The sequence below is a fragment of the Microtus ochrogaster genome, unplaced genomic scaffold (assembly GCF_000317375.1).
Source record: "Microtus ochrogaster isolate Prairie Vole_2 unplaced genomic scaffold, MicOch1.0 UNK61, whole genome shotgun sequence".
NCBI lineage: Eukaryota > Metazoa > Chordata > Mammalia > Rodentia > Cricetidae > Microtus > Microtus ochrogaster.
In genome coordinates this window covers 617,665-641,248 of record NW_004949159.1, presented here as the reverse complement: position 1 = coordinate 641,248, position 23,584 = coordinate 617,665, and the positions used below count along the sequence as shown (strand labels likewise).

At 40.4% G+C, this 23,584-nt stretch overlaps 1 protein-coding gene across 1 annotated transcript in view; it reads left to right on the top strand.

Moving 5' to 3' along the window:
* The first annotated feature begins 1,106 nt into the window (after window positions 1–1,106).
* Palld (palladin, cytoskeletal associated protein) overlaps window positions 1,107–23,584 on the top strand; it is a 389,783-nt gene continuing 367,305 nt past the window's right edge. The window contains exons 1-2 of the mRNA XM_026777380.1: window positions 1,107–1,233; window positions 21,572–22,578. Coding sequence (XP_026633181.1) covers window positions 21,650–22,578 — 929 coding nt within the window. The 5' untranslated portion in view covers window positions 1,107–1,233; window positions 21,572–21,649. The remainder of the gene's footprint in view (window positions 1,234–21,571; window positions 22,579–23,584) is intronic.

Here is a 23,584-nt window from a genome sequence, read left to right as displayed (position 1 = left end):
CAGCAAAGGTAAGCTGAGACAGCTGGGCTTTAGAAAGGGTACCACTCTTGTGCTATAAAGAGTAAGCTGTAAAATCACTCACTGATGAATGGAAGGGTACAGGGGCTATGGAAGCAATGGTGTCAAGGATCAGAGCAGAACAAAAACCCAACTCCGCTATCAGGATTGGCCTTCTTCAGAAATGAAACTAGACCAAAGGTTATGGCAGCCAAATAAAGACTCCAGTACTTTCTGAATTTCCCAGGACCTTTCACATGCCTCAACCCACACGCTAGTCGGCAATCTTGGTTAGATCCTGCTCTAGAAGATGATCTTGGGTAAGAGAAGCTGTTGGCTCTCCCTGACTCTCTTTGTTATTAATGACCGAACAACATAGCTTAGGTCCTAGAGAGCTGCTGCACAATAGTGAAAAAGGGATTTGTGGCGTATTTTTCACAGTTATGAAAGCTTCACGCTTGTTTTAGACAAATGTTCACTCACCATTTGCTTGATTTTTCCAGGGAACTATTTGCTAAATGATCTTGATGTGTCAGCTCAGCATCTATTGCTATACATTTGTTATATTTAGTCTCCATTTCATTATGCCTTGGACTTTATCTTTAATACACACCATGTTTTAAATTGCACATGGCAATTTTTAATTATGGAGTAAGAAAGCAGTTATGATCTCCACTCAATTTGGCAGAAGTTTTAATTTTTAAATAGTTACTGGATTTACTATTTTAGGAGAACCCACTACATGACAAAAGTTAAACACACAAGGAGATTATCCTTGGAGTCTTCCTTCCATGTTCCACTTCTTTTATTGGGAATCATAAAATATACCAGCAAACAATTAAGAGCTTATGAAAAGGCCAGGTGGTGACTTCTGGCTACAAAGTCAGAGTGGAATATGCTGAAATGCCAGGCTTATTGAATTCATAACTATGATTTCTTCTACACTAAGTGGCGTTAATTTCTAAGAACCCAGCCTCAGATCTGGGGCTGCCTCCCAAGCCACTCCTGGGATTCCTGATTGTGGCATTCAGCTGAAACATGAGTTCAGTTACCAAATATAGCCGAGTAGAGTAAGAGAAGGGACGAGTGTCTCAGGCCACAGTTGTCTCAGTACCACAGACCAGGCAGTCCTTAATGGACAAGCAAGACCAACCTCCTCTCACCAAGGGAAGAAAGAAAAGCTCCTGTGAAATCCATCGCCTTGGGGAGGCTTCACACTGACCAAGCACTGGAAAGGTCTGTACGGTACCCTTAACGCACTTACTAGTAGAACAACATTTTCAGAACTTTTAAAGTTGGAAATATTTCAGTAGCTTTGCCTGGCACCATGTTACCATTTGGAAAATGCTTGGTTTTTCTTTTACAAGGATAAAAAATGTAATGTTAAATTTGTATTTTATTTCCCAAAGCAGGTAACACATAAACTTGGCTGTATTTCTCTCTGCCCACACTGTCACAATCTACCTTTGTGTTATAATGTTAGGTGTGTTAAATCATGGTGATAAATTCCATAAGGGTTACATATGTTTCTGAATGGAGTCAAATTTGTCAAGAGTGTGCATGTGTTATATTTAATAGTCAACGAAACTGTAGCTATCTTGACCCTCATCCATAGTTGAGCCAAAATCTGATGGATTAAAATAATAGACTTTAGGTTTAAATAACATTCTGAATGTTATCTTTTGAGAGATTTTTTTAAATAACTCACAGGACATAATCAAGTTAGTTGGCATAATAACACCAGGTAATACAAAATAATTTTAATATACATATGAATAAAATACTTCTGACTGTGGTCATCCACAGAGCATTCTGTCAGATATAAAGATCGGAACACAGTCCTGTATCATGCTGCTACAGAGAAAACTGTCTTGAATCCAAAATATGACACCGGTGCAGAATTATTTCAGGCTCATATTACTTTTTAGCATTTTCTAAAAATACTGGCTACCTTCTAGCATAAATACTATGGTCAAACGCAAAGTTTATTACGTAGCAATAAAAAACTACTCAAAATCTGTTCAATTGATGTGTATACCAAAATCAAGTCCTTTTTACATGATAAGGATACTGTTCAACTATTTCTCAAAGGAACTGAATAGTCTGCTCAAATGTTCAGAACTTTGAAGTCACTAACTGGAGAGGAGGTCTGGGGGTCCTATCCAGCCACGACAGCTTTATAACATGTGGTTACACATCCCTAGACCTGTTGTTCTGGCATCCAGTGTAGGTTGGGTCCCTTTATCTCTCTGTCTAGGCTTCTTTGTTCTGCAGCTAAAAGTAGATATTTAAATTGCCACAGATCCCACTTGAAAAGATAGTGAGGCTCCTAATCACCCTGGGGCCATTGTGATTTTTGTTTTGTCTTATTTCATTTTGCTCTTCTTCTTCCTAAAATAGTCTGAAGAGAAATATTTCTTTCACAAAATAGTGTGACGTAATTCTTTAAGATCTACCAACTGGTACACCTGCAAGGCCAGGATAAGGGTCCCCAAGTGCTTCAACAGGGTGGTCAGGAGCCTTTGAAGGACACTGCGATTCTGGACTCCATCTAGGGATCAAAGCCATGGAGAGTGAATTCCCAGGCCCTGGTGAAATTCAAGCAAAGAAAACAAACACTAAACAAAGCATTCTGACTATCATTTACAGTTGACAAATCATCATAGTGGAGAACATAGGAACATAGTTAGTAAATTCATCTTGAATTTAAATGAGAAATGGATGGATAAAAAATAAAATATATAGTTCTCAATAGGTTCAATATAAAGAAGATAAAATAAAGAGTATAAGGGGGAACCCAAATCCTCCTATTAACATGTTATTTGTGTTGAAAATAATAGAACTGTCAGATTTTATCCCTGGAGTTAAAATAATGCCTTACTTTGGGAGGGAGATTGTATTTAAAACCATGAGGCAAATTTGAGATATCTTCCTATGACGACAGCGTATCCAGTAATCAAGAAAATGAGCTTGTGTGTTTATTAAATGATGATACAGTTAAGGTCATTTTGCATCAAACAAGATCTTATGACTATTTTCCCATTTGGCTTTTTCCCTGCAGGGCTCTTTGCAACAAAAATATTACAGAAAGGAGGAGAGAAAAAAGAGAGACAAAAAAAATATAGGAAGAAGGAAATAAACACGAAATTAGTCTAAGGATTAGCCACGGTTCTAACATAACAAAAATAAACCAGAGCTTTTGTTCTTAAGTGACCTTCAGAGATAGGGTTTATTAATAATGCCAGCAACATTGAATTGTCTAATCAAAAATTACCATTTCTTTTTGGTGCTTACAAACAAATGAATGAGGATGCTTACTTTAAATGTCAAAATCATTTACAATAGAATTTATTCCCTAAGGTTAAGACTTAAGTTTTCCATCTCCATCCTAATGCCATCATAGAGCTAAGAAGAATTTATTGATTAGTTTTCATTCTCCCAACACCCGGCTATTTATGCTTATGCTTATGCACATCTTATGTGATTATTGAAACATCTCTGTCCCTCTCTGAAGGCTCCAAAGCACCTAGTGACAGTAGACAAGATGAAATTATCTAGGAGTCAGCCAGTGTCTTTTCTAACAGCGGCTTTTCTTTCCGGATTAGAGCAACTCTCTGGCGTCTCTTGGATAACAGTCATTCTCCTCCTTAACTAATTCCTGAGATAATTAGCCATGCTGTCTCCAACGGGCAGAGGGGACTGTGCCATTACATGAAAGTTTCAGTGCTAAGTCTGCCATTTCCTAGAGCTACCTACATATTGGGTCAAATAGTAGGACTTTTTGCTTCAGCTTTGAGTAATAAAAATACTAAAGTCGAAAGATAATGTGTATTCCACCAGTTGTCTACAGGGTTAGATGATTTTCTGGGAAAATGTCTAACTCAGAAGCAGTCATGGGAAGCCCTGTTTCTATTGTTTGTTAAGGAAATCCTGTTTGTTCTACTCTACACTGGCTGTGTGTGACTAACTTGTCTTTCCGGCATTCTTTTAAATGTGAGATATAATTCTTAAATCAACAGTCATTACTGCCTGTGTCAACAGAATTATTCCAGAAAGTTTTCTGCAAATACACACACATATAATATATATAGTGTACATATATCATATAATATGTAATATATATACGTATATTTTACTCACAATACAGAGAATTCTGCCAAGTGTTGTGAATATAATTTTTAGATAAACTTGCATCAAAGTCAGCAACTCTAACATCCAGGGTTATTTAAAACTTATAGATGTGTCTATCTTTTCTGTCATTTGCATATTCATATATATATATGTGCCATCAATGCATATGTACAAATATACTGCACATTCCAGATCTCAGAAATAAATGTTTTCCCAATACTGTAACACTAAGATTTCGTATGTTAGGATGTATGATTCATGTGCCAAATACAAAATCTTAAATATAAATACCATATGTTCTATATTTTATAGCATAGTATAGTATATATACATAATTCCACAAACTTCCGATGATAATAAAATTCAAAGAAAAACTGTGAGCCATAGAATTGCCTATATAAATAATCTTCAAATTAAGTGCTATAAAATTCACAAAATGAGTGGAAGTTAATACAGTATGTGATTATAGGAGTTTACATTTGGAAGCAATATCTGTTAAGAATATGGAAGAAATCTGAGAACTTGTCTGCTCATAATCAGAGGTAGAGGAGTGTCTTCAATACCTTGTGGTACTGGCTAGTCCTCCCAGAGCTTTGCAGCACCAAATGCTTACTAAGAGCAGAAAATCGCCACCATGACGACACATCAAAATTTGCCTGCGAAGCACTGTGAGGTAACAGCAGTAGCTATTGCGTCTGTGGTACAGTCTGAGGGAGGCTAAGCCTGAGCCCCACCTTTGCTCCGGCAGTCCCCCCCTTTTCTCCAACCGTGGTGTTTCCTATCCGTCATGGTCTACAGCCACTGCTGCTGAAACGGAAAAGTGCATTGTATCTTATCGCATTTCATGTTAGTTGCAGCTGTCTGACATAAACACAGAGCATATTTGTCCAAAGTCAATCCAGAAAAACATAAAAGGATATTTAAGTATAAGAAATTCAGAGCCTGGCATTTTTTTTTCCTAATTCACTTCTCTTGTGTCTTCTATTACAATGTTAGATCATGGTCATGTAGCTCAGTGGTGGGAGACTCAGCATGCCTGAATCCCTGCGCCCCAATTCCCAGGTTCCAGCAATGGGGAAACATATAAAGGGATGTTAGCCTAGAAGGAGAAATGTCACTCATGGTAGGCACTTTTATTAACTAGATGCTGAGATATTGAACTCAAGATTTAATTCTAACTTTGCTAGTGTGCATGTCACATATATCACAAAGACTTACCATTTTTACATAATTCTCACTGTCTCATACGCGTTGAATATCCTTAATGTGAAATGTTTAGAACCAGAAATAGCTCAGCTATTACATTTTTTTCAATTTTTGAAATAGTTGTATATGCATAAAGTGGCACTTGGGCGATGGACCACAAATCCAAATGCAAAATCATCTATGGGTTATATACACTTTGCATATGTAGTCTGAAGGTATGTTCCTATCATTTTAAACAAATTTATGCATACAACAGAATTCCACAGTAGAGAATTTTCTACTTGTGATGTCAGGTCAGCACTTAAAAGATTCTAGACTTTCCTATTATTTGGGGTTTCAGATTTATGTGTGGAAATGCTCAGCACACGCTGATTGCTGGAAAACAGAATGAGTCATTTTCTGCTTCTGAGGCTTCCGTGGATGTTGATAAGAACCATAAAAGTCAGTCATTAGAGATAAATGTTTAGTGCACTATCTTATACATTTCTGAATGAGTGAGTGGTGTACGTCTTACATGCAAATGCCGGCAGTTCTGCCACAATCACGTTCTGCCAGTGGCATTTTTGGATACATTTTTGTCTTTTCAAAATGTTGGACTTTAATAAATAACAATCAATTTACAAGTCAAACCAACTTCTTTGACTTTAACTGAGGAAGTATTTTTGTTTTGCATTGATGGTCATTATCAAACACAGGTACCTTAATCTTTTTTCCCTTAATCTTTGTTTCTCTGTTTACTTTTTGGGAGGGAGGTCTTGTGTGTACCGTAGCATACGTGTGAAAGACAAAGCGTAGCTTTCAAAAGTTGGGTTTCGTCTTCCACCTTGCTAAGGCCTCCCTCGTTTCTTCTGCTGCACTATGTATTCTAGGCTAGCTGAGCTGCAAGCTTTCTGATGATTCTCCAGGCTCTGTCTTCCATCTAGCCACAGGAGTGTGGGTATTGTAATGTGCACCACTGCAGCCAGCTCTTTGTGTGATTTCCAGGGATCAAAGTCATCTGAGTCACACCGCTACCCTCTGCATCCGTCCCCCAACCCCTCTGCTCCCTGGTGTTAATTACTACAATAACTGTTAGATCACGAGTTATACTACATATGTGTTTATCTTTACACGTGCCCTGCAAAGTGTACATGACGAAATGACTCTTATAAGAGGCTGAAGAGGCTCAGTGCTCAATGGAACAACACTGAAAGTCAAGGCAGAAAGCTGATTCAGATGCGGTGAGAATTCTCTGTTGTGGACTAGATATGAACCATAGGCACAGAGATTTTAGAGAGTGCAGTGTTGTCAGTGCAGGTCTAAGTGACAGGTGACGTGAGTGTCAGCTTCAAGTGTTCCATGTGTGTCAGAGGCAAGAGAAACTATTTGAACTGGAGCCTGAAAAGGAGTAAAGGTCTATTTCGGTGCTAATTTTCCTGGGTGAGGCAGCTCGTTATGAGTGACCAGGACATGGGTTCACCTGCCATAGCTCAGTCTTGCACATACCACATCTTTTACAGTCCCTGGATCTGTGGGAAGAGGGGCTTCTGTACATATTGCTAGAGGAAGAAATACCATGCCAGTCTTCTGGGCTTCTCTTCCAATGAACGTCTCTTGTGACTGGCTACAACAATCTTGGGTCATGAGCTGACCTCAACAACAGTCATCCCATGGCACTGTGGGACTTGGTCCCACCAGAGTGTTGTACTGCTTGCTTTTGGAAAGCTGCTTCTTCAGGCATAAACACAGTTGAGTGGTTTTGATGGTAATGTATATGACACAGGAACTTGGACGTGGTCCATGTACAGGGAGACTATCCAAAGCTGAACAGAATCTTATAATGTCTGACCGCACAGGTGTAACCGTGAATCTATTTACCTTGCGATGAGGTGGAAAGGGGAAGCTCTTGAAGTACCAGTTCCTCTACCTGGGTACTCCCCTGTTTCTTACTGAACCATATTTCAGCAATGTATTAGGAACCCTTTTGTTCTGAAACTGTGACAACACACTACAACACACCCCTGGAAATTCTGGAGCTCGGTGCCATCCAGTGGTGAAACACAGAAGTAATTACAGAAGCGTGAAAAATAAGCAGTTGACTTGGAATTTTTGGACAGACAAATGGCAGGTTAGGAAGACAAAAGTAAAGACAGAGCATTCAGACAAAATTACATGACAACGTGCATCTTGAGGTTTTTAAAAGAAAACCTTTCTCTCACTCAATAATCAAAATAAAGCCAGAAAAGACATAAAATGAGATACCAGTCAGTAACCAGTATAGGAGATGTCTCAACTAGTTAGAAGCAGCATCTATGGAGCTCAGGGAGCTTGAGGAAAAATAGAGAAATGTTTAATACTCTAAAAGAAATTTAAAGGACAGAAGAATATTTTAAAACTCAAGGAGTAAATTTCTAGTTTTAAAATACACTCAGTAAAATTTGAAGGGCAAAGTGGCTTCCATAGGAGGGAGCTCAAACAGAAGGAAAATAAACGGCATGAGGCAGGCTACCAAAACACCTACGATTAGAAAAAAGAAAAGTAGGGGGAGGGTGGGCAATGAGGACCTGCATGGCTTCAGGGACAATGTGAATACAGCGATGATCAGTTCTGTGGGTTTACAGAGGACTTGAGAACACCAAAGAGAGGAAATAGAAATAATAAAAGAACGCTTCCCAAATGATACAAATACACACATATACACATACACACATACACATACACACACACACTCACACACATACACACATACATACAGACATACACATACACATACATACAGACATACACACACACACACACACACACACACACACACACCCCACACATACACAAAAGCCAGGGGTCACAGGTCAAATGTAACTCAATGAGTTCTCCCCCCAGACATCTTAACATGAAGGTCTCAAGGGTGAAAAGAACTGAAAAAAAGAACCAAGGCTATGAGAGAAGAGAAGCAGGTTAATCATGTGAGTGTGTCCCAGTTTACCTGCCAGCCGATTTCCGAACAGAAACCTAATAGTCTAGAACAAAGCAGCGTGAGATTCTTCACAGTGCCAAAGAAAAAGCTATCAACGAAGAATTCACTACTCAGCAAAACTACTGTTTAGGGGGTGCTAGAGAGATGGCTCAGAGGTTAAGAGCACTGTCAGCTCTTCCAGAAGAACAGGGTTCAATTCCAGCAACCACATGGTGCCTTACAAGCATTTGTAATGAGCTCTGGTGCCCTCATCTGGCCTACAGGCATACATGCAGGCAGAACACTGTATAGATGATAAGTAATTTTTTTAAAAGAAAAAAAAACCAACTATCCTTTAGGAATGAAAAAGACATTTCCTGATAAACAAAAGCTGAGAATATATGTGTGTGTACAGATATATATATACACATGTATTCATATACATATATATGTACACACACATATATATTCAAAACATGTATCTACAAGGCATACTAAAGAACTTTAAATGGGAAGAAAAATGTGATAATGACTAACAAGAGAGCATATGAAATTCACTGATAGAGTAATTTTTTCTTTCTCTCTTTTTTTTTTTTTTTTTTGGTTTTTCAAGACAGGGTCTCTCTATAGCTTTGAAACCTGTCCTAGAACTAGCTCTTGCAGACTAGGCTGGCCTCAAACTCACGGAGATCTGCCTGCCTCTGCCTTCTGAGTGCTGGGATTAAAGATGTGCAACACCACAGCCCAGAGTAATTTTAAAACAGAGTAATTTTAAAAATTTGGAATATGCTAATGTTGAAATGAGATACATAAGCCATCCCTAATATGGAGCCTAAAATACAATTAAAACAATAACTATGCTAATACATGACAGGCAACTTAGAAATGTAAGATGGGAACCAGAGAGATACATCAATCACAAAGTGCTTGCCTCAAAAGCTTGAGGACGTGCGCTCAGATCCTCAGAACCCATGTAAAACAGTAGGCCCAAGGCCTAGAATCTCTATGGGCGGAGTTTTCCTGTCCTGACTACCCTCTCCTAAATACATTCAGAGTCTTAATATTAATTGCGAATGCTTGGCCCATAGCTCAGCCTTGTTACTAGATAACTCTTACATTTTAAATTGAACTGTATTTCTTATCTTTGCTTTGCCATGTGGTTTGGTACCTTTCCTGAGTTCAGCATGTCCATCTTGTTTCTCTCTGCATCTCTGATGACTTTCCTGCCTCCGCCCTTCCTCCTCCCAACATTCTCACGGTGCCAGGCTGCCTCTCCCAATCTCTTCCTGCCCAGCTATGGGAAAATCTGGTTTTTATTAACAGTGAGAGCAACACATTTTTCACAGTGTACAAAATTGTTCCACAGCAAATCTCAGTGATGGGTAGTTAGGAGGGAGAGACAGATAAACCACTGGAAACTTGGGGGACCAGCTTGCCTGGCCTGTGTGGTTCAATTCCAAGCCAGTGAAAGACCTGTCTCAAAGGGAAAGAAGTACATAATCTACACCACATGTGCTCATGCACACACACACACACACACACACACACACACACAGTTTAGCTTGCCAACAACCACAACACACATGGAGAAAAATGCAAAACGGGCCACTAAAATTCAAAATGTAGCAGAAATGAATAAGGTCAGGTAATCATTTTCTATCACATGAATAAGGTCATGTAATCATTTATTGCCTCTTGTTCTTTGTTTCTGTCTGAATCTCAATAAGCATCTTAGGCTACTATTATTTAAAAAGAGGTTTCTATGAGCAAAATATTTTATGTGTATTTGGAGTAGTATGTTCACTTGTATGTGGGAGCACAGTGAATCCTGGTGTGTCCTCATGTTCATAGCATTGTGTGTGTGTGTATGTGTGTGTATGTGGTGTGTGGTATATGTGTGTATGTGTAAATATGTGTGCATGTGTGTATGTGTGTGTGGTGTATGTGTATATATGTGTGTGTATGTGTGCATGTGTATATAGTGTGTGTATGTGTGTGATATATGTGTACGTGTGTGTATGTATGTATGTGTGTATATATACATATGTGTGTGCATGTTTATGTCTATGTTCACAGTGTGTGTATGTCTGTGTGTGTGTGTTTCCCTGTGTGTGTCTGTGAGGGGAAGGGTCTGAAGTTGATGTGGATTGTCTTCCTCCATCTATATCTGCTTTTATTGATTGAGACTGGGGTATCTTAAGTGAACCCAGAACTCATTGATCAGCTAGTATAACAAACCAATTGCTTCAGGAACTCCCCTATCTCTGGCTCTTGAGTGCTGGCTTGTAGGTGACAGTCACCAGACCTTCCCCAGGCACTTGTGACCTGGGTCCTAGGAGCCTAAACTCCTGTCCTCACGGCAACTGCTCTATTCCCTGAGCCGGCTCCTCAGTCCCAGAATGTCGTATTTGGTAAGTGTTGAGTGATGACAAAATTGAAGTTTATATTAGAAAAAATCCAAGAATCAAAGCACACTACCACAGTAACTACCATGAGTACCGAGGAAGAATATGGAGGAGGGAGAAAGAAACTACAACAATATTTGTAAAGAGGTTTAGCCTGATTAAAACCTTAATCAATGTATGAATATATCAAATATTACTTGTATCCTTTAAATGGATATTTTTTTTTGTTTTGGCTTGGTTTTGGTTTTCAAGATAAAATTTCTCTGAGTAGCCCTGGCTGTTGCAGAGAACTCACTCTGTAGACCAGGTTGACCTTGAACTCAGAGATCCACTTGTCTCTGCCTCCCAAGTGCTGGGATTAAAGACATGGGTGCCACCATCGCCAGGCTACATGGACATTTTAATGTCTATATGTGACACTTGAAATGAGTTTTTTGGGTCAGGGAATGGCTCAGGGTTCCAAGCCTGCCGACCTCAGTTTGATCTCCACGAGCCATGTGGGGAAAGGAAGAACTGGCTCTCAGTAGCTGTCCTCTGCCTGCCACACACGCATACTCTCACACAAAGAAGTAAGTGGAGATAACATTTTAGCAAAGTTTTAAAATTCAGGGACAACAGTAGAAGACCACTTAATGAAGAAGATAGATTTGAAACGCTACAGTGGGGCTCTGGTCATGAGAGCAGGGGAGACAACAACAGAGCTCTGGTCCCCTGCCTTTGTGTCTCTCTCTTTCTCCCCACAATCCCCAAACAAAGCTCAAAACGTGTTTGCAATACTAGAGATTCCTGAGGTTTTCCTCATTGCAGGCTATGATCCAGTGTGGTAGGCGTTAGCCGTGGGAAGACTCCAGTCCCATCCCTGCCTTGATGATGCTCATCCCTCAGGGAGGAAAGGGTCTCCAACATCTCTGTGCATTTCTTTGGGACTAGAGGTGTAACTCAGTGATAGAATGCTCGCCTAGCACACTCAAGCCCTAGGTTCAATGCCTGGGACTGAAAGGGAAAGAAGAAAGAAATACATACTCATAATAAGACAAACGCAATGCTAAAATATGCTTCAATGTACCCAGACTCAAACCGTACCAACCAAAGAATTCTAGAAACTCTTCAAAGGAAACAGAATTTAAGCAAATCCTTTGAACCGGTGAACTGGGTAGAAAAGCAGAAGAGAGAGATACAAGAGAGGGCATTTTAAGCAAAATGGATGGTGTATAAAAGTCCTGAAAATGTGAAAGTGTGTGGATTTTCAGGGTCCAGCCTTGATAGGTTTGTATGTTCCAGGGTAGAGGTGTGTGGATTAGAAAAATTAGGTAGGAAGAACAGAGAAATGAAAGAAACACAAAAACATAGAACAGTACTGGGAGGACAACTCAGTGAATACTGAATCCACAGTATCTTAATGAGACAAGTAATGTGGACAGGGCCACTGAGCAGTCATTTCCCTGTGGGGAAAACTAGAACTGCACATATTTTAAGAGATCAGAGAATTGTGGCTTGGGGGAGTTTTAGGAGAGATGACAGTTAAGCTAAAGAGAACCGAGAGTGGATGGAGAGAAGAAAGGCATTTCAGGCAACTCAAACTCCCAAAAAGGAAGCAGCTGGGGGAAGAAAAGGTCACAAGCTACAGGGGATCCCTCTGTTCCGCAAGACACTGTGCTTCTCACTGAAGGAGAAATGCTTGACTGTTTCTTTTTGCTGTTTCTCTCCTTCTCTCTTTACTGAGCAAAAGTAACAGAGGTGGATCTTCTCAGTCTGCCTCCTAGCCTGCCTCTCTCATCACAGCCCTGGATTGAAAAGAACATGTCTCAGCATCCAACAGAGTCCTGAGGGAATGAGGGAGACGTTTGCAGCCGTATATCTCTCCTTTTGAAGACGCCTTTCTTATTCTGGGGTGTTGACTGACACAAAAAAGTCCCTGAAGCACAATTTTCCAGGGAACTCGAGCCATCTGGAAATCTCTCTTGCTCTTCCATGTTGAGCGAGCATTTTCCTAGACCGTGTACATGCTCCAGCAGCACCAACAGTGCTGGAAATGAAATATGGAGCCGGTATGCAATCATGCTATTATTTCACTTTTCACTGTGTAAGCAGTTTTTAAATGGCACCTAATCCTGACAACTGCGGCCCATTAGATGATGCCTCTTTAAAACCAAAACACGAGTCAGTAAGCAGGTGAGATCATGTGTGCCTGCAGCAAACACTCCCCATTTGACAAGGAGAATCTGCTACTTCTCATCATTCAGTTGGCTTTAAGCTTCCTTATATAATATTTCCCTGAAGCTTTAAAAAACATTACAATATGCTCCTCTTATACTAAATTGTAAGGGGGTTAGTGATGGATGGAACTTGTTGTATTAATATGATACGTGTTTTATCTTGCCTGCAAAACTATAATGTAATCTTGCTAAAGTACATGGTGAACACTGAGCTCTGGACTCTTGGTTCTCTTTTGAGGAGAAGGATGTTGAGACAGAGAATCTCAGTGTGGATCCCTGGATAGCCTGGAACCTTTTCTGTAGTGCAGGCTGGGCTTACACTTGCTGTGTTCCTCCTGCCACCGCCTCCCACCTCCTGGGTGCTGGATTACAGGCATGCACAACCATGCAGGACTGAGTGTTGGCTCTCTTATGCAGATCTGCCTGTCTTCTTCTTTCAAGCCTGGTGCTTGTTGTGAGAATCATAAGCAAAATAGTCTACACACTGATTCTTGGTGCAATGCCTATTTCCAGGTGAGCAGTCCACCATTAATCATGACTATTATTAGTAAGGTCGCCATTGATTGTTATTAGTTTTTATGTATGAATTCATTATGTAGCTAATGTTCTTAGTGGTGGACAACTTTTAAAAACAAAAATCTAGATAAACTTCTACCTTTTATGGAATATAAATGCGCGCACGCGTGTGCATGTGTATGTGTGTGTGTGTGTGTATACACATGTATGTGCTACTGTTTCAACTACTCAACACTGACACTATTCCAAAAAAAAGGCTGTATGTAACATAGTCCTAGGCTATCTTCAGCAAAGTGGGTAAATTTAAGTGTTCTCAGCAAGAAGGAAAGAAAATAGAACTGCACGAGATGATAAGTCTATTGTAATGATTAGTCATTATAGGAATTCCACCACATAAATCCCTTTCACATCTCCAATCCCACACTTTAAACACAGGCTACTGTAACTGTCACACCATACACCTTATTTTATTAACTTAAAAAGAAATAGCACTATTATTTTAAAAATTGAAACCAAGATTCAGTTTGAAAAGCTCTCTCTCTAAGATATAGTATGGGGGGGAACGGATCCCATCCACCGCCTGGCTAGCTTAGCCCCTGAAATAACAACACAGAAACTGTATTAATTTAAACACTGCCTTGGCTAACTCTCACATCTTGATTCCACGCATTTCTAATAATCTGTATGCTACCATGAGGTCGTGGCTTACCAGGAAGGATTCAGCATGTCTGACCTGGCAGCTTCATGGTGGATGGCTCTCTGACTCTGATCTTCTTCCCAGCATCCAGTTCTGTCTTCCCCACCTATCTAAGTTTCTGCCCTATCAAAAGGCCAAGACAGTTTTTTTTTTATTTAACCAATAAAAGCAACATAAATATAGAAGGACCTTCTACACCACTTCCCCTTTTTCTGTTTAAGCAAAAAAAAAAAAGGCTTTCACTTTAACATAGTAAAATTACATATAACCAAACAGTTATCAATCAAGAATTACAATTACAATATTTATATCTATTTTATCTTTTATCATAACAAAGGAAAACTATAATTATAACTAACCTTTCTTCAACTCTATCAAAGACTCCAGAAGGACATAATATTACCTAAGTAAACAAGAAGTAAGCATCTTCCAAAACTCTAGAAATGACAGAGACATCTCACTGCCTGGACAGTCACTCAAAGTTTTTTTGTACTGTTGGGGCATCCATCTTCAGCCTACAGGCCCATAGTATCCAGCAGACATTTTCATGAAACAGGATAATTCAAAGACAGTTCAGTCACTTTCTTCTGTATCCTACAGAATGTCTCGCAGACTCTTTCATGAAGCAGGAACCCTGAAGGATCATCTCACCTTTAGGCAAGTTCAGCAGTCCCCTCTCTCTCTGTGGGTTCTTCCTGTCTAGTTTATGCAACAGTCAAGGCAAGAGCATTTTCTTGCCCAAATGGCTAGCAAACTCTATAAGGAGACTCTTCGATGCCCATCTTCTTCAGGAAGTAGATTGATGCTGCCAGGAACAGAAGTGTCTCATTGTCATGAAAAACCCTAAGTTATTTAAACATTAAATGCCATATTCTGTAGTCTTTGAAAGATATGAAGAATGCCTATCTAACTGAAATATATCTCCAAATATCTAGAAAATCTAACTAATATGTCTACAAGCTTGATTATTATTGATGATTATCCATTAACAACCTATATTTCCTAATTATACATTACATTTTTAAATGAACTACACAATCACAATAGCTTAATCAAGATCAGAAATACATATACATATAACAAAATTGGTCTTAAATTTATATCAACAAAGCAAAATTTATACCAGTGTAAATTATTCATATCTATATATCCCCCTTTAAATGTAAAAGAACATTTATAAGCAATATTTGGGAATATGGGTACAGTTATTTCTCTCCAAACTGCTTTGTGCTGAATGGGGGCGCTGTTAATCAGGTCTTTCATGGTATATCCTATATGCTAGTTTCATCTCAGTCACCAGTTGGGTGAAGTAATTTTCTGAGGGTGTTTATGGCAACCTTTCAGGAGGATGTGGTCTATCATACCATATAGGTCTAGAATCAATCCACACGGTCTCATCTTCTGTGAAAACAAAAGAACCTCTTTTCCAAAGCATCATATCCTTAGACCCAAATTCTGAAGTTATGATACCATTAGAACATATATGCTGGTTTAGCTTGGCAGACCACACAATGAAATGTCTCTCTGTACTTATCTCCTTCACAGTCAAAAAATTGAAAGAAAATACAATAATACACATAATCCAGAATCTCTGTGAATTATCCATTTTTATGTGGCTCAATTTTTTTGCTCTATTACTTTACTCTGTCTCTTTAAAGACTTTACCCGTTTTTTTAAACCACTAACTTTATTCTATGACTTTCTATACTTCTTTTATTTTCTTTCAAGCCTACAAACGTTTATTTAACACCGTGACCCATTTAGAGGTCTTTTATGTCTGAATCTGTCCTATTGTGAATCTGTAATTCTTTACTGTCCAGGAGCACTCCTTAAAATACTAAGCGCTTCTTAAAACCTTATGTTGTACCATGTAGGGGTAATATGGTACCACCTGTTTCCTGCCCAATCTAAACCTTAACTGCACTGTTATTATGATAATTACTATAGTCCTGCCTGAGTTCAGTACAGTTCAGCATGGCAGAGCAGAGCCAGAGCTGCTCCTGCCTCAGAGCCATTTGGTGCCCCTGAGCCACACACAGTTCCAAGCACACAGCAGTACACATTGCCATCAAGCAAGCTGTAGCATTTCACTCACAAAACCCCATCCAAATTCTCTGTCTCCCGCAAGAGATAGACGTCGCACTAGGAACATAGCTTGGAAAGCCGGCATTTCAAAACTGTGCGGCTTTTTTTTTCACCTCCAGGTAGGAGCCACAGTCAGCACTTGAACTCTGAGAATGAGCTTTTTATCTGAGTTACAGCCAAATCTGCCAGGCAGAGCACTGTGCCGCCTGGAAACATCTCTCTGTATGGTGGCAGAAATCCACCATGCTCTCCTGCTCATGCATGGGGGCTAGTAGACCTGATCCTGCTGCCTGCCCAGGCAGGGAGCGGTGAGTCACAGGCATGGTCTCAGCCACTTTCCTCCCAACCCCGAGTGGGCACACAAACACCCAGGCCCACAAATGCTCCATAGCTGGAGTTTACACTGGCTGCAGGGCCCAGGAAGCCACGTTTTAAAATGACGCAGCTTCGCCCCCCCCCTCCCCCCGCTGCTATTGCTGAGTCAGGAAATGTCTCTGCTGCATGCCCCAGCAAACAGTAAAAAGCTGTATTAAACTCAGTTTTTTCTGTGTGCCTAGAATTCCTTTTCAAGCCCTCTCAGGTTTTTTTTAAGAGAATTTATTTTACATTTTATTTATTTATTTATTAAAAATTTCTGTCTCTTCCCCTCCATCGCCTCCGATTTCCCTCTCCCTCCCCCAATCAAGACCCCCTCCCTCGTCAGCCCAAAGAGCAATCAGGGTTCCCTGCCCTGTGGGAAGTCCAAGGAACCCCCACCTCCATCCAGGTCTAGTAAGGCGAGCATCCAAACTGCCTAGGCTCCCACAAAGCCAGTACGTGCAGTAGGATCAAAAACCCATTGCCATTGTTCTTGAGTTCTCAGTAGTCCTCATTGTCCGCTATGTTCAGCGAGTCCGGTTTTATCCCAGGCTTTTTCAGACCCAGGCCAGCAGCATTGTTTGTAATAGTCAGAACCTGGAAACAACCTAGATGCCCTTCAGTGGAAGAATGGATGAAGAAAGTATGGAATATATACATATTAGAGCCCTCTCAGGTTTTACGTAAAGTTAGTCGACCACGTTGGAATGCCACTTTGTAGTATGGAGGGGGAGCAGGTCACATCTCACCACCTGGCTAGCTTAGCCCTTGAAATAACAACACGGAAACTGTATTAATTTAAACACTGCCTGGCCCATTATATCTAGCCTCTTCTTGGCTAACTCTCACTCCAGTTCTGTCTTCCCCACCTACCTAAGTTTCTGCCCTACCAAAGGCCAAGGCAGTTTTCTTTATTCAACCGATGAAAGTAACACAAATATAGAAGGACCTCCTACACCACTAAGATAAGGAACAGCACCACCCTGGCCCGTACCTCATCCTGAGCTCCTCTCTTCATTATTCTCACTGCACACTTACTTTATCCCACTGGGTCTTTAGACACTTAATCTTAAAATCAAACTTCCGCCCAGGAATCCCAATGCAATACCGATTTCTCAGTGGCTGTGCCCACTCTCCTTCCATGTCACTTGAATGTTAAGACCTGGGTCTTATGTCCCTAGACCTGTCCCTGAACTGCCGAGCTCTGTTAGAGAGAATATCCTGGTCACTCCAATTAATGACACCATAAATACGTCACATCCAACTTCAGTTAAGACCCCACCCCTGCCAGTAAATCATCCTTCCAGGACCTCCTTCCTTTCCTGACCAATATTTCAAGAATCTCCTGTCCATGTAAATTCCCAACTGCATAGCAATTTCAAGCTAAGGGCCATTTTTTTAAAGTTACAGATTTATACAGATATTCATTCTCTCGTTCGCTCTCTCTAGTTCTCTCTCTCTCTCTTTCTCTCTCTCTCTCTCTCTCTCTCTCTCTCTCTCTCTCTCTCTCTCTCTCCTCCCCTCTCCTCTCCAGTCTTCTCCTTTGAAGCTGAGTGTCCCCTTTGTATTATAATCTTCTCAAATCTTTACACACAATGGCATCTTCACTTCTTAACACACATGCTTCATGTCCCCCTGCGAGCTCAATAATTCCATTAACATTTAAACACATTTAATGCTATATGCTAAAAACAACAACAAAAAAAGAGATACAAACACTTCTCCCTCCTCACTGGAGTCTACCTTTAGGTTCTGGGACTACCTTCTTGATGTCTTTTCTCTTCTCTATGAATCTCCAAGCCACTGAAGGCAAGTACAATCTGTACTTTCTATATTTTTCTAGGAGTCTTGGCTTCAGTCACTGTTGCAGACACCCAAACTGTTTCTAGAACTACTAGTGTTCCCAGTTGCTATAGCCAAAAGGTCACTGTCTCTTCCAAGAGACACCTTCTTTTCCAGTTTCCAGCGTTCCCGGTTCTTCTGTTTTCTGCAAGAGCTCTGGGGAGTTCTTCTTCTTTCCTCCTTTTTGTCTTGACAGCATTTTTCATCCTATGACTGAAGGATTCCCAGCCCATCTCTGCTCCTTCCCTGAGCTCTAGACCAGTATCTGATATTGCCTTTAAGGAAGACCAGAGACTCCTCAAGTACAAAAGGCTCAAATCAAAACAGAACTTATTTCTTAAAAGATATTTCTCTGCACACATCATAAAATAATTTAATGAATTAACCCATGCTATTGTAAAAGCCTGCAATCCTGTGTGTATCATCTCTGTGCTCAGTCACCATGTATCATTCTTTCAGCTTCATTTCTCCCATGAAACATTCTTTTTCTTCTAGATGGTATTATAATAGTTTATTTTTATTTTATCATGTACTTGGTACATTAAATATTTGTTTTTATTACTGAATCATATCTGCTGAATTTATGAAAGCAAAAGCTTGTCCTTTGCAAAGATACATATGTGCATGTGTGTGTTCCTTGGCAGGTGTTGATGTTCACTAAACACATTTTAAATTAAACACAGATAGTCATATCTATGAAAACACCCAGTTCAAATCTCAAGTGTGTCACTTCAAAAATCAAAATTTTATTTTTACTGATCTATGTGGATTTTTATCTTACCTTGTTCTAAATGTGGCAGACAATCTCTTCTAGTCCTGAGCTCAATAACTTAAATAAAACCTTATTTTTTTTACAGACTATAACCATATTGGCTTCTCTTTCAAGGAAAAAGAAAATTTCAAACAAGTGAAAATACAATCAGTTTGGCCATTGTACACGTCTTAGATCCTGTTCTATGGCTATGATGAAGCACCATGACCAAGTGCAACTTGGGAAGGAAAGCATTTATTCCTCTTACATTTTCAGGTGATAGCCCATCACTGTGGAAAGTCAGTACAGGAGCTGATGCAGAGGCTAAAGAGGAGTATTGCTTACTGGCTTGCCTTGCCCCTCGTGGCTTGCTCAGCCTGCTTTCTTATAGAACCCACAGCTACCGATAGGCTCAGCCCTCCCACATCAATTACTAATCTAGAAAATGCTCTACAGGCTTGCCTACAGCTAGATCCTAGGGAGGCATTTTCTCAAATGAGGCTCTCTCCTCGCCCATAATTCTAATTACATGTATCGAAGATGAAATAAACCTAAACAACACAGTACCCAAGCATATATTTAGCACAATATTCCTCTCCCTTCCAATCTTCTTGAATTTTCTAAGTTCACAGTTCTTTTGATATTGCTCCTCCTCACATTAAGAGCTGAGTGTGCTCAAATGTTATCAATAATACTCAATGATCGTATTTAGGAGCTTTGGGCTGAACAAACCAACCTGCTTTCTCAGGACAAATGATAACTGGTTCTTAAATGGGTATTTAATAAATACTTTCAATAAAATACTGGGTGGTCTCTGCTGCTAGATATTTGATTCTACTGGGATATTTATGCTTTGTATATCTATGCATTGCATTATCTTTAGGCAATCTTATAAATCTTAACATTGTAGAAATCTGTTGGCAATGAAGATTATTACACTTGTTCACAGATATACATTTTTTATGGTGAAAATAGTACTGAATTGCTTTCTGTATGACTCCAAACATTGTATTTTATTGATCTGTAGACATTATCCAGTTGGAAGTCCACCAACAAATCTAAATATTCATAATCACTTGCATATATCTAGTCTTCAGCACCTTCTTTGAAATGGTGGTAAACTCTTCATGGTCTCATCATTAATTTGTTAAACAAAATCTTACATGTATATTTGTTTTATATTTGATTATTTTGCCTGGATGTTAGTGAGCATCTGTTAGAATAGTGTTGAATGAACAATATGAATGAAGATGACAGCACACAAAGAAAGGATGAGACAACTTATTAAGACATAAATAAATACATTATAAATATAAAACCATTTGGTATTTCTATTTATAGTTATTAAATGGATAAAAATTGAAATTACTCAATTGTCCTTTGTGGATGGGGCCATATGAGTAAAGTCAGTGTGCTGATTAACTTTGTCATCTTGACATAATCAAAGCAACCTCAATTGAGGAAATAACTCCATCAGGTTGGCCTATGGTCGTTTTCTTGTTTTATGATCAATGTGAAAGGCTTAGCCCACTGTGGGTGGAGCTACTACTGGCAGGTGGTCCTGCGCCATGTAAGAAAGTGAGCAGAGCAAGCCATGGGAAAGAAGTCAGCAAGCAGCGTGCCTTCATGGTCTCTGCTCCAGTTCCTGTCTCCAGGTTCCTGCTTAAGGCTCTGCCCTGGTTTCCCACCATGATGGTTTTGACCCGTTAGCCAAATAAACCTTTTCCTCCCCACGTTGCTTCTGCTCATAGGGTTTATTAAGCAATAGAAATCAAATTATGACAGTCAGAGTTACTAATATTATCAAGTACTTATCTGAAAGCATTGTTGAAATGAGACCCCTGAGGAGGTATGTGATGAGGGAGGGGCCCAGAAAACAGCCCCCTACATGTGTACAAGTGTAAGCTGTGTGCCTGTTGAAGACCTCATCTTCCTGGAATCATTAGCTAGTAGTTACTGTGATGCTTTGTGCTCCTTACAGGGTGTATGTTAACCTGAAATTACAAACCATGCCAGGCATTGTAACCCTTGCCTGTAGACCTCAGACCTGGCAGCCTAGACAAGATTATGTGTTCAAGGCCAAGCTAGCTGCATAGCAAGATACTATCTTAAAAACCTAAAATAAATACTGGGCGGTGGTGGCACGTGCCTTTAATCCCAGCACTGGGGAGGCAGAGGCGGGTGGATCTCTGTGAGTTTGAGGCCAACCTGGTCAATAAGACTCCAAAGCTACAGAGAAATCTGTCTCAGAGGGGAAAAAAACTAAAATAAATAATTAATTGTGAACACATGAATATTTGAGCTTTCTTTCCCTTTACAAAATAAAGAAGATTGTTTTATTGGTTCACCCTCATGTTTCTTTCGATAGAGTGTTACTAGGGATATAAAACAAATCAGGATTATTAGCACTGATGAAGATTCTATGTTGTTTTTCAGAGAACAAGAACGCAGGTTTCCTGTGCCTCCCTCCAGCTCTCCTTCTACAAGCTACGTGTGTGTGAAGGCTGCTCAAAAATGTCAGAGACTTCCTCCCACGACTCCTTCTATGATTCCTTATCAGACATGCAGGAAGAGGGCAAAAGTGCTGACTTCTTCCCAGGGCTCTCTGCGTTTCTCAGCCAGGAAGAAATAAACAAAAGTCTCGACCTGGCCCGCAGAGCTATAGACAACTCTGAAACTGAAGACTTTGACTCCGAAAAGGAGATCTCGCAGATTTTCAGCAAATCTCCTAAAAGCCTCTGCAAAACTCCTTCCCACGAGGAGACCAAATCCAGAGAGCAGACTCCCTCAGAAGGACCTCAGCATAACAGGACAGCACCTGTCCAGCCTCTGGCAGGGGAGCATGCTGAAAAGATCACTTCCCCAGCTTCAAGGAGAAAACCTGGGGTATCACCCCTGCTGGCCAGCCCCAGCTACATCCGGAGCCTCCGCAAGGCTGAAAAACGAGGTGCAAAAATTCCCAATCCAAGTGCAAAGCCCAAAGCTGCCCCACAAAGCAAAGACGGCTCCCAGAACCAACTTTGCGACAAGGCGGCGAGTTTCATTGAGGAGCTGACTTCTATATTTAGAGAGGCAGCGAAGCCAAGAAACAGAAGCCCAAATGGTGAGTCCTCATCACCAGACAGTGGGTATCTGTCTCCTAAAAATCAGCCTTCAACTCTGACGAGTCCCTCGGTCAGTCAGAGCCCCACTGGAGACCAGCTAGACCAACAGGAGATGGAAGCAGAGGTCAAGCTAGCCCAGGGCAGCCTTTGCTACCAGGCCCAACAAGCCCCGGAAGAGGACTTGGCACACACCCACATCCCTCACCCACAGCCCCAGAAAGCCCGTCACTTGCCTTCTGCCCCTCGCTTCATCCAGAAGCTGAGGAGCCAAGAAGTCGCTGAAGGAAGCAGAGTTTATTTGGAGTGTAGGGTCACTGGAAACCCAACACCCCGAGTCAGGTAAGAACTCTTTTATTATGAAGGTCTAGTGATTTTTGATGACTTCCGGTGCTACTTCAGGGAGAAGAAGAGCGGGTTCTTAGATGGCTAGCCTTCTGGTTTCTGTAGTAGAATTTCCCAAAAACCTGCCAGACAAAAAAAAAGCTTACCAAGCAACCAGCACTACCAGGTACCAGGTGTCCCAAGTAGGTCACGTTTTGCCGTTGCCAGAGGCCAATCTGTGTACTCAAAGAAAAGGCAAATGGGCTTGGACGAGGCAATGAAAAGTATTAGCAGGCTGTTATAGAGGAGTCCAGATTTTACAGAACCTAGAGGATGTAAAATGTGAAAATGATTTATCAAAAGTATGAATAAAAGTGTTTTTTGGTCATGAGTCACTGAAGAAGGTAAAAATTATTCCAAAGTTATAAGTTCCTCAGAGGTGCAGAGTGGAAAGTTTATGGACATCAAGCAGAGATGAACCCCACGTAGACATCAGTCCAAGGCATCGACCAAATTGCCGAATTAACTAAGGACAAGCACAACAGCTCCATCTCCAAAGCGATGCAACCAGAGTAGGGAGAATTTCTGTAAGGAAGAACAATAAACAAGCCAAATCCAGAACACAGCTGAGCTTAGCCCTGGACACCAGAGCAGGGCCCAGACAAAGATGACAGTGCAGACCTAGGGTCAAAAAAGCCTCAAACCATGACTATTATGATTTCTATAAACTCTTCCTTCTAAATTATAAGATGTATACCTTCTGTGCATGGAAAGTTTAGGAGAGGAACCTTCGACAATATTGCAGGGCTTGCAATCAGAAGTCTTCCTTGGACTTATTCTGTCCTTTAAATGAGGACATTTGGTACTTAGTGTCTTCATCCTTGAGATGAAAAGTGTAATAAGGAATCGCATTCTATTTTATGATGATTGAATTAAACCATATGTAAAACAATAATGAATTACTATGGCCTTCCACCTCATGTTATTAGGTCTCTTTATTATATCTCATTTTTTAATTGCAAGT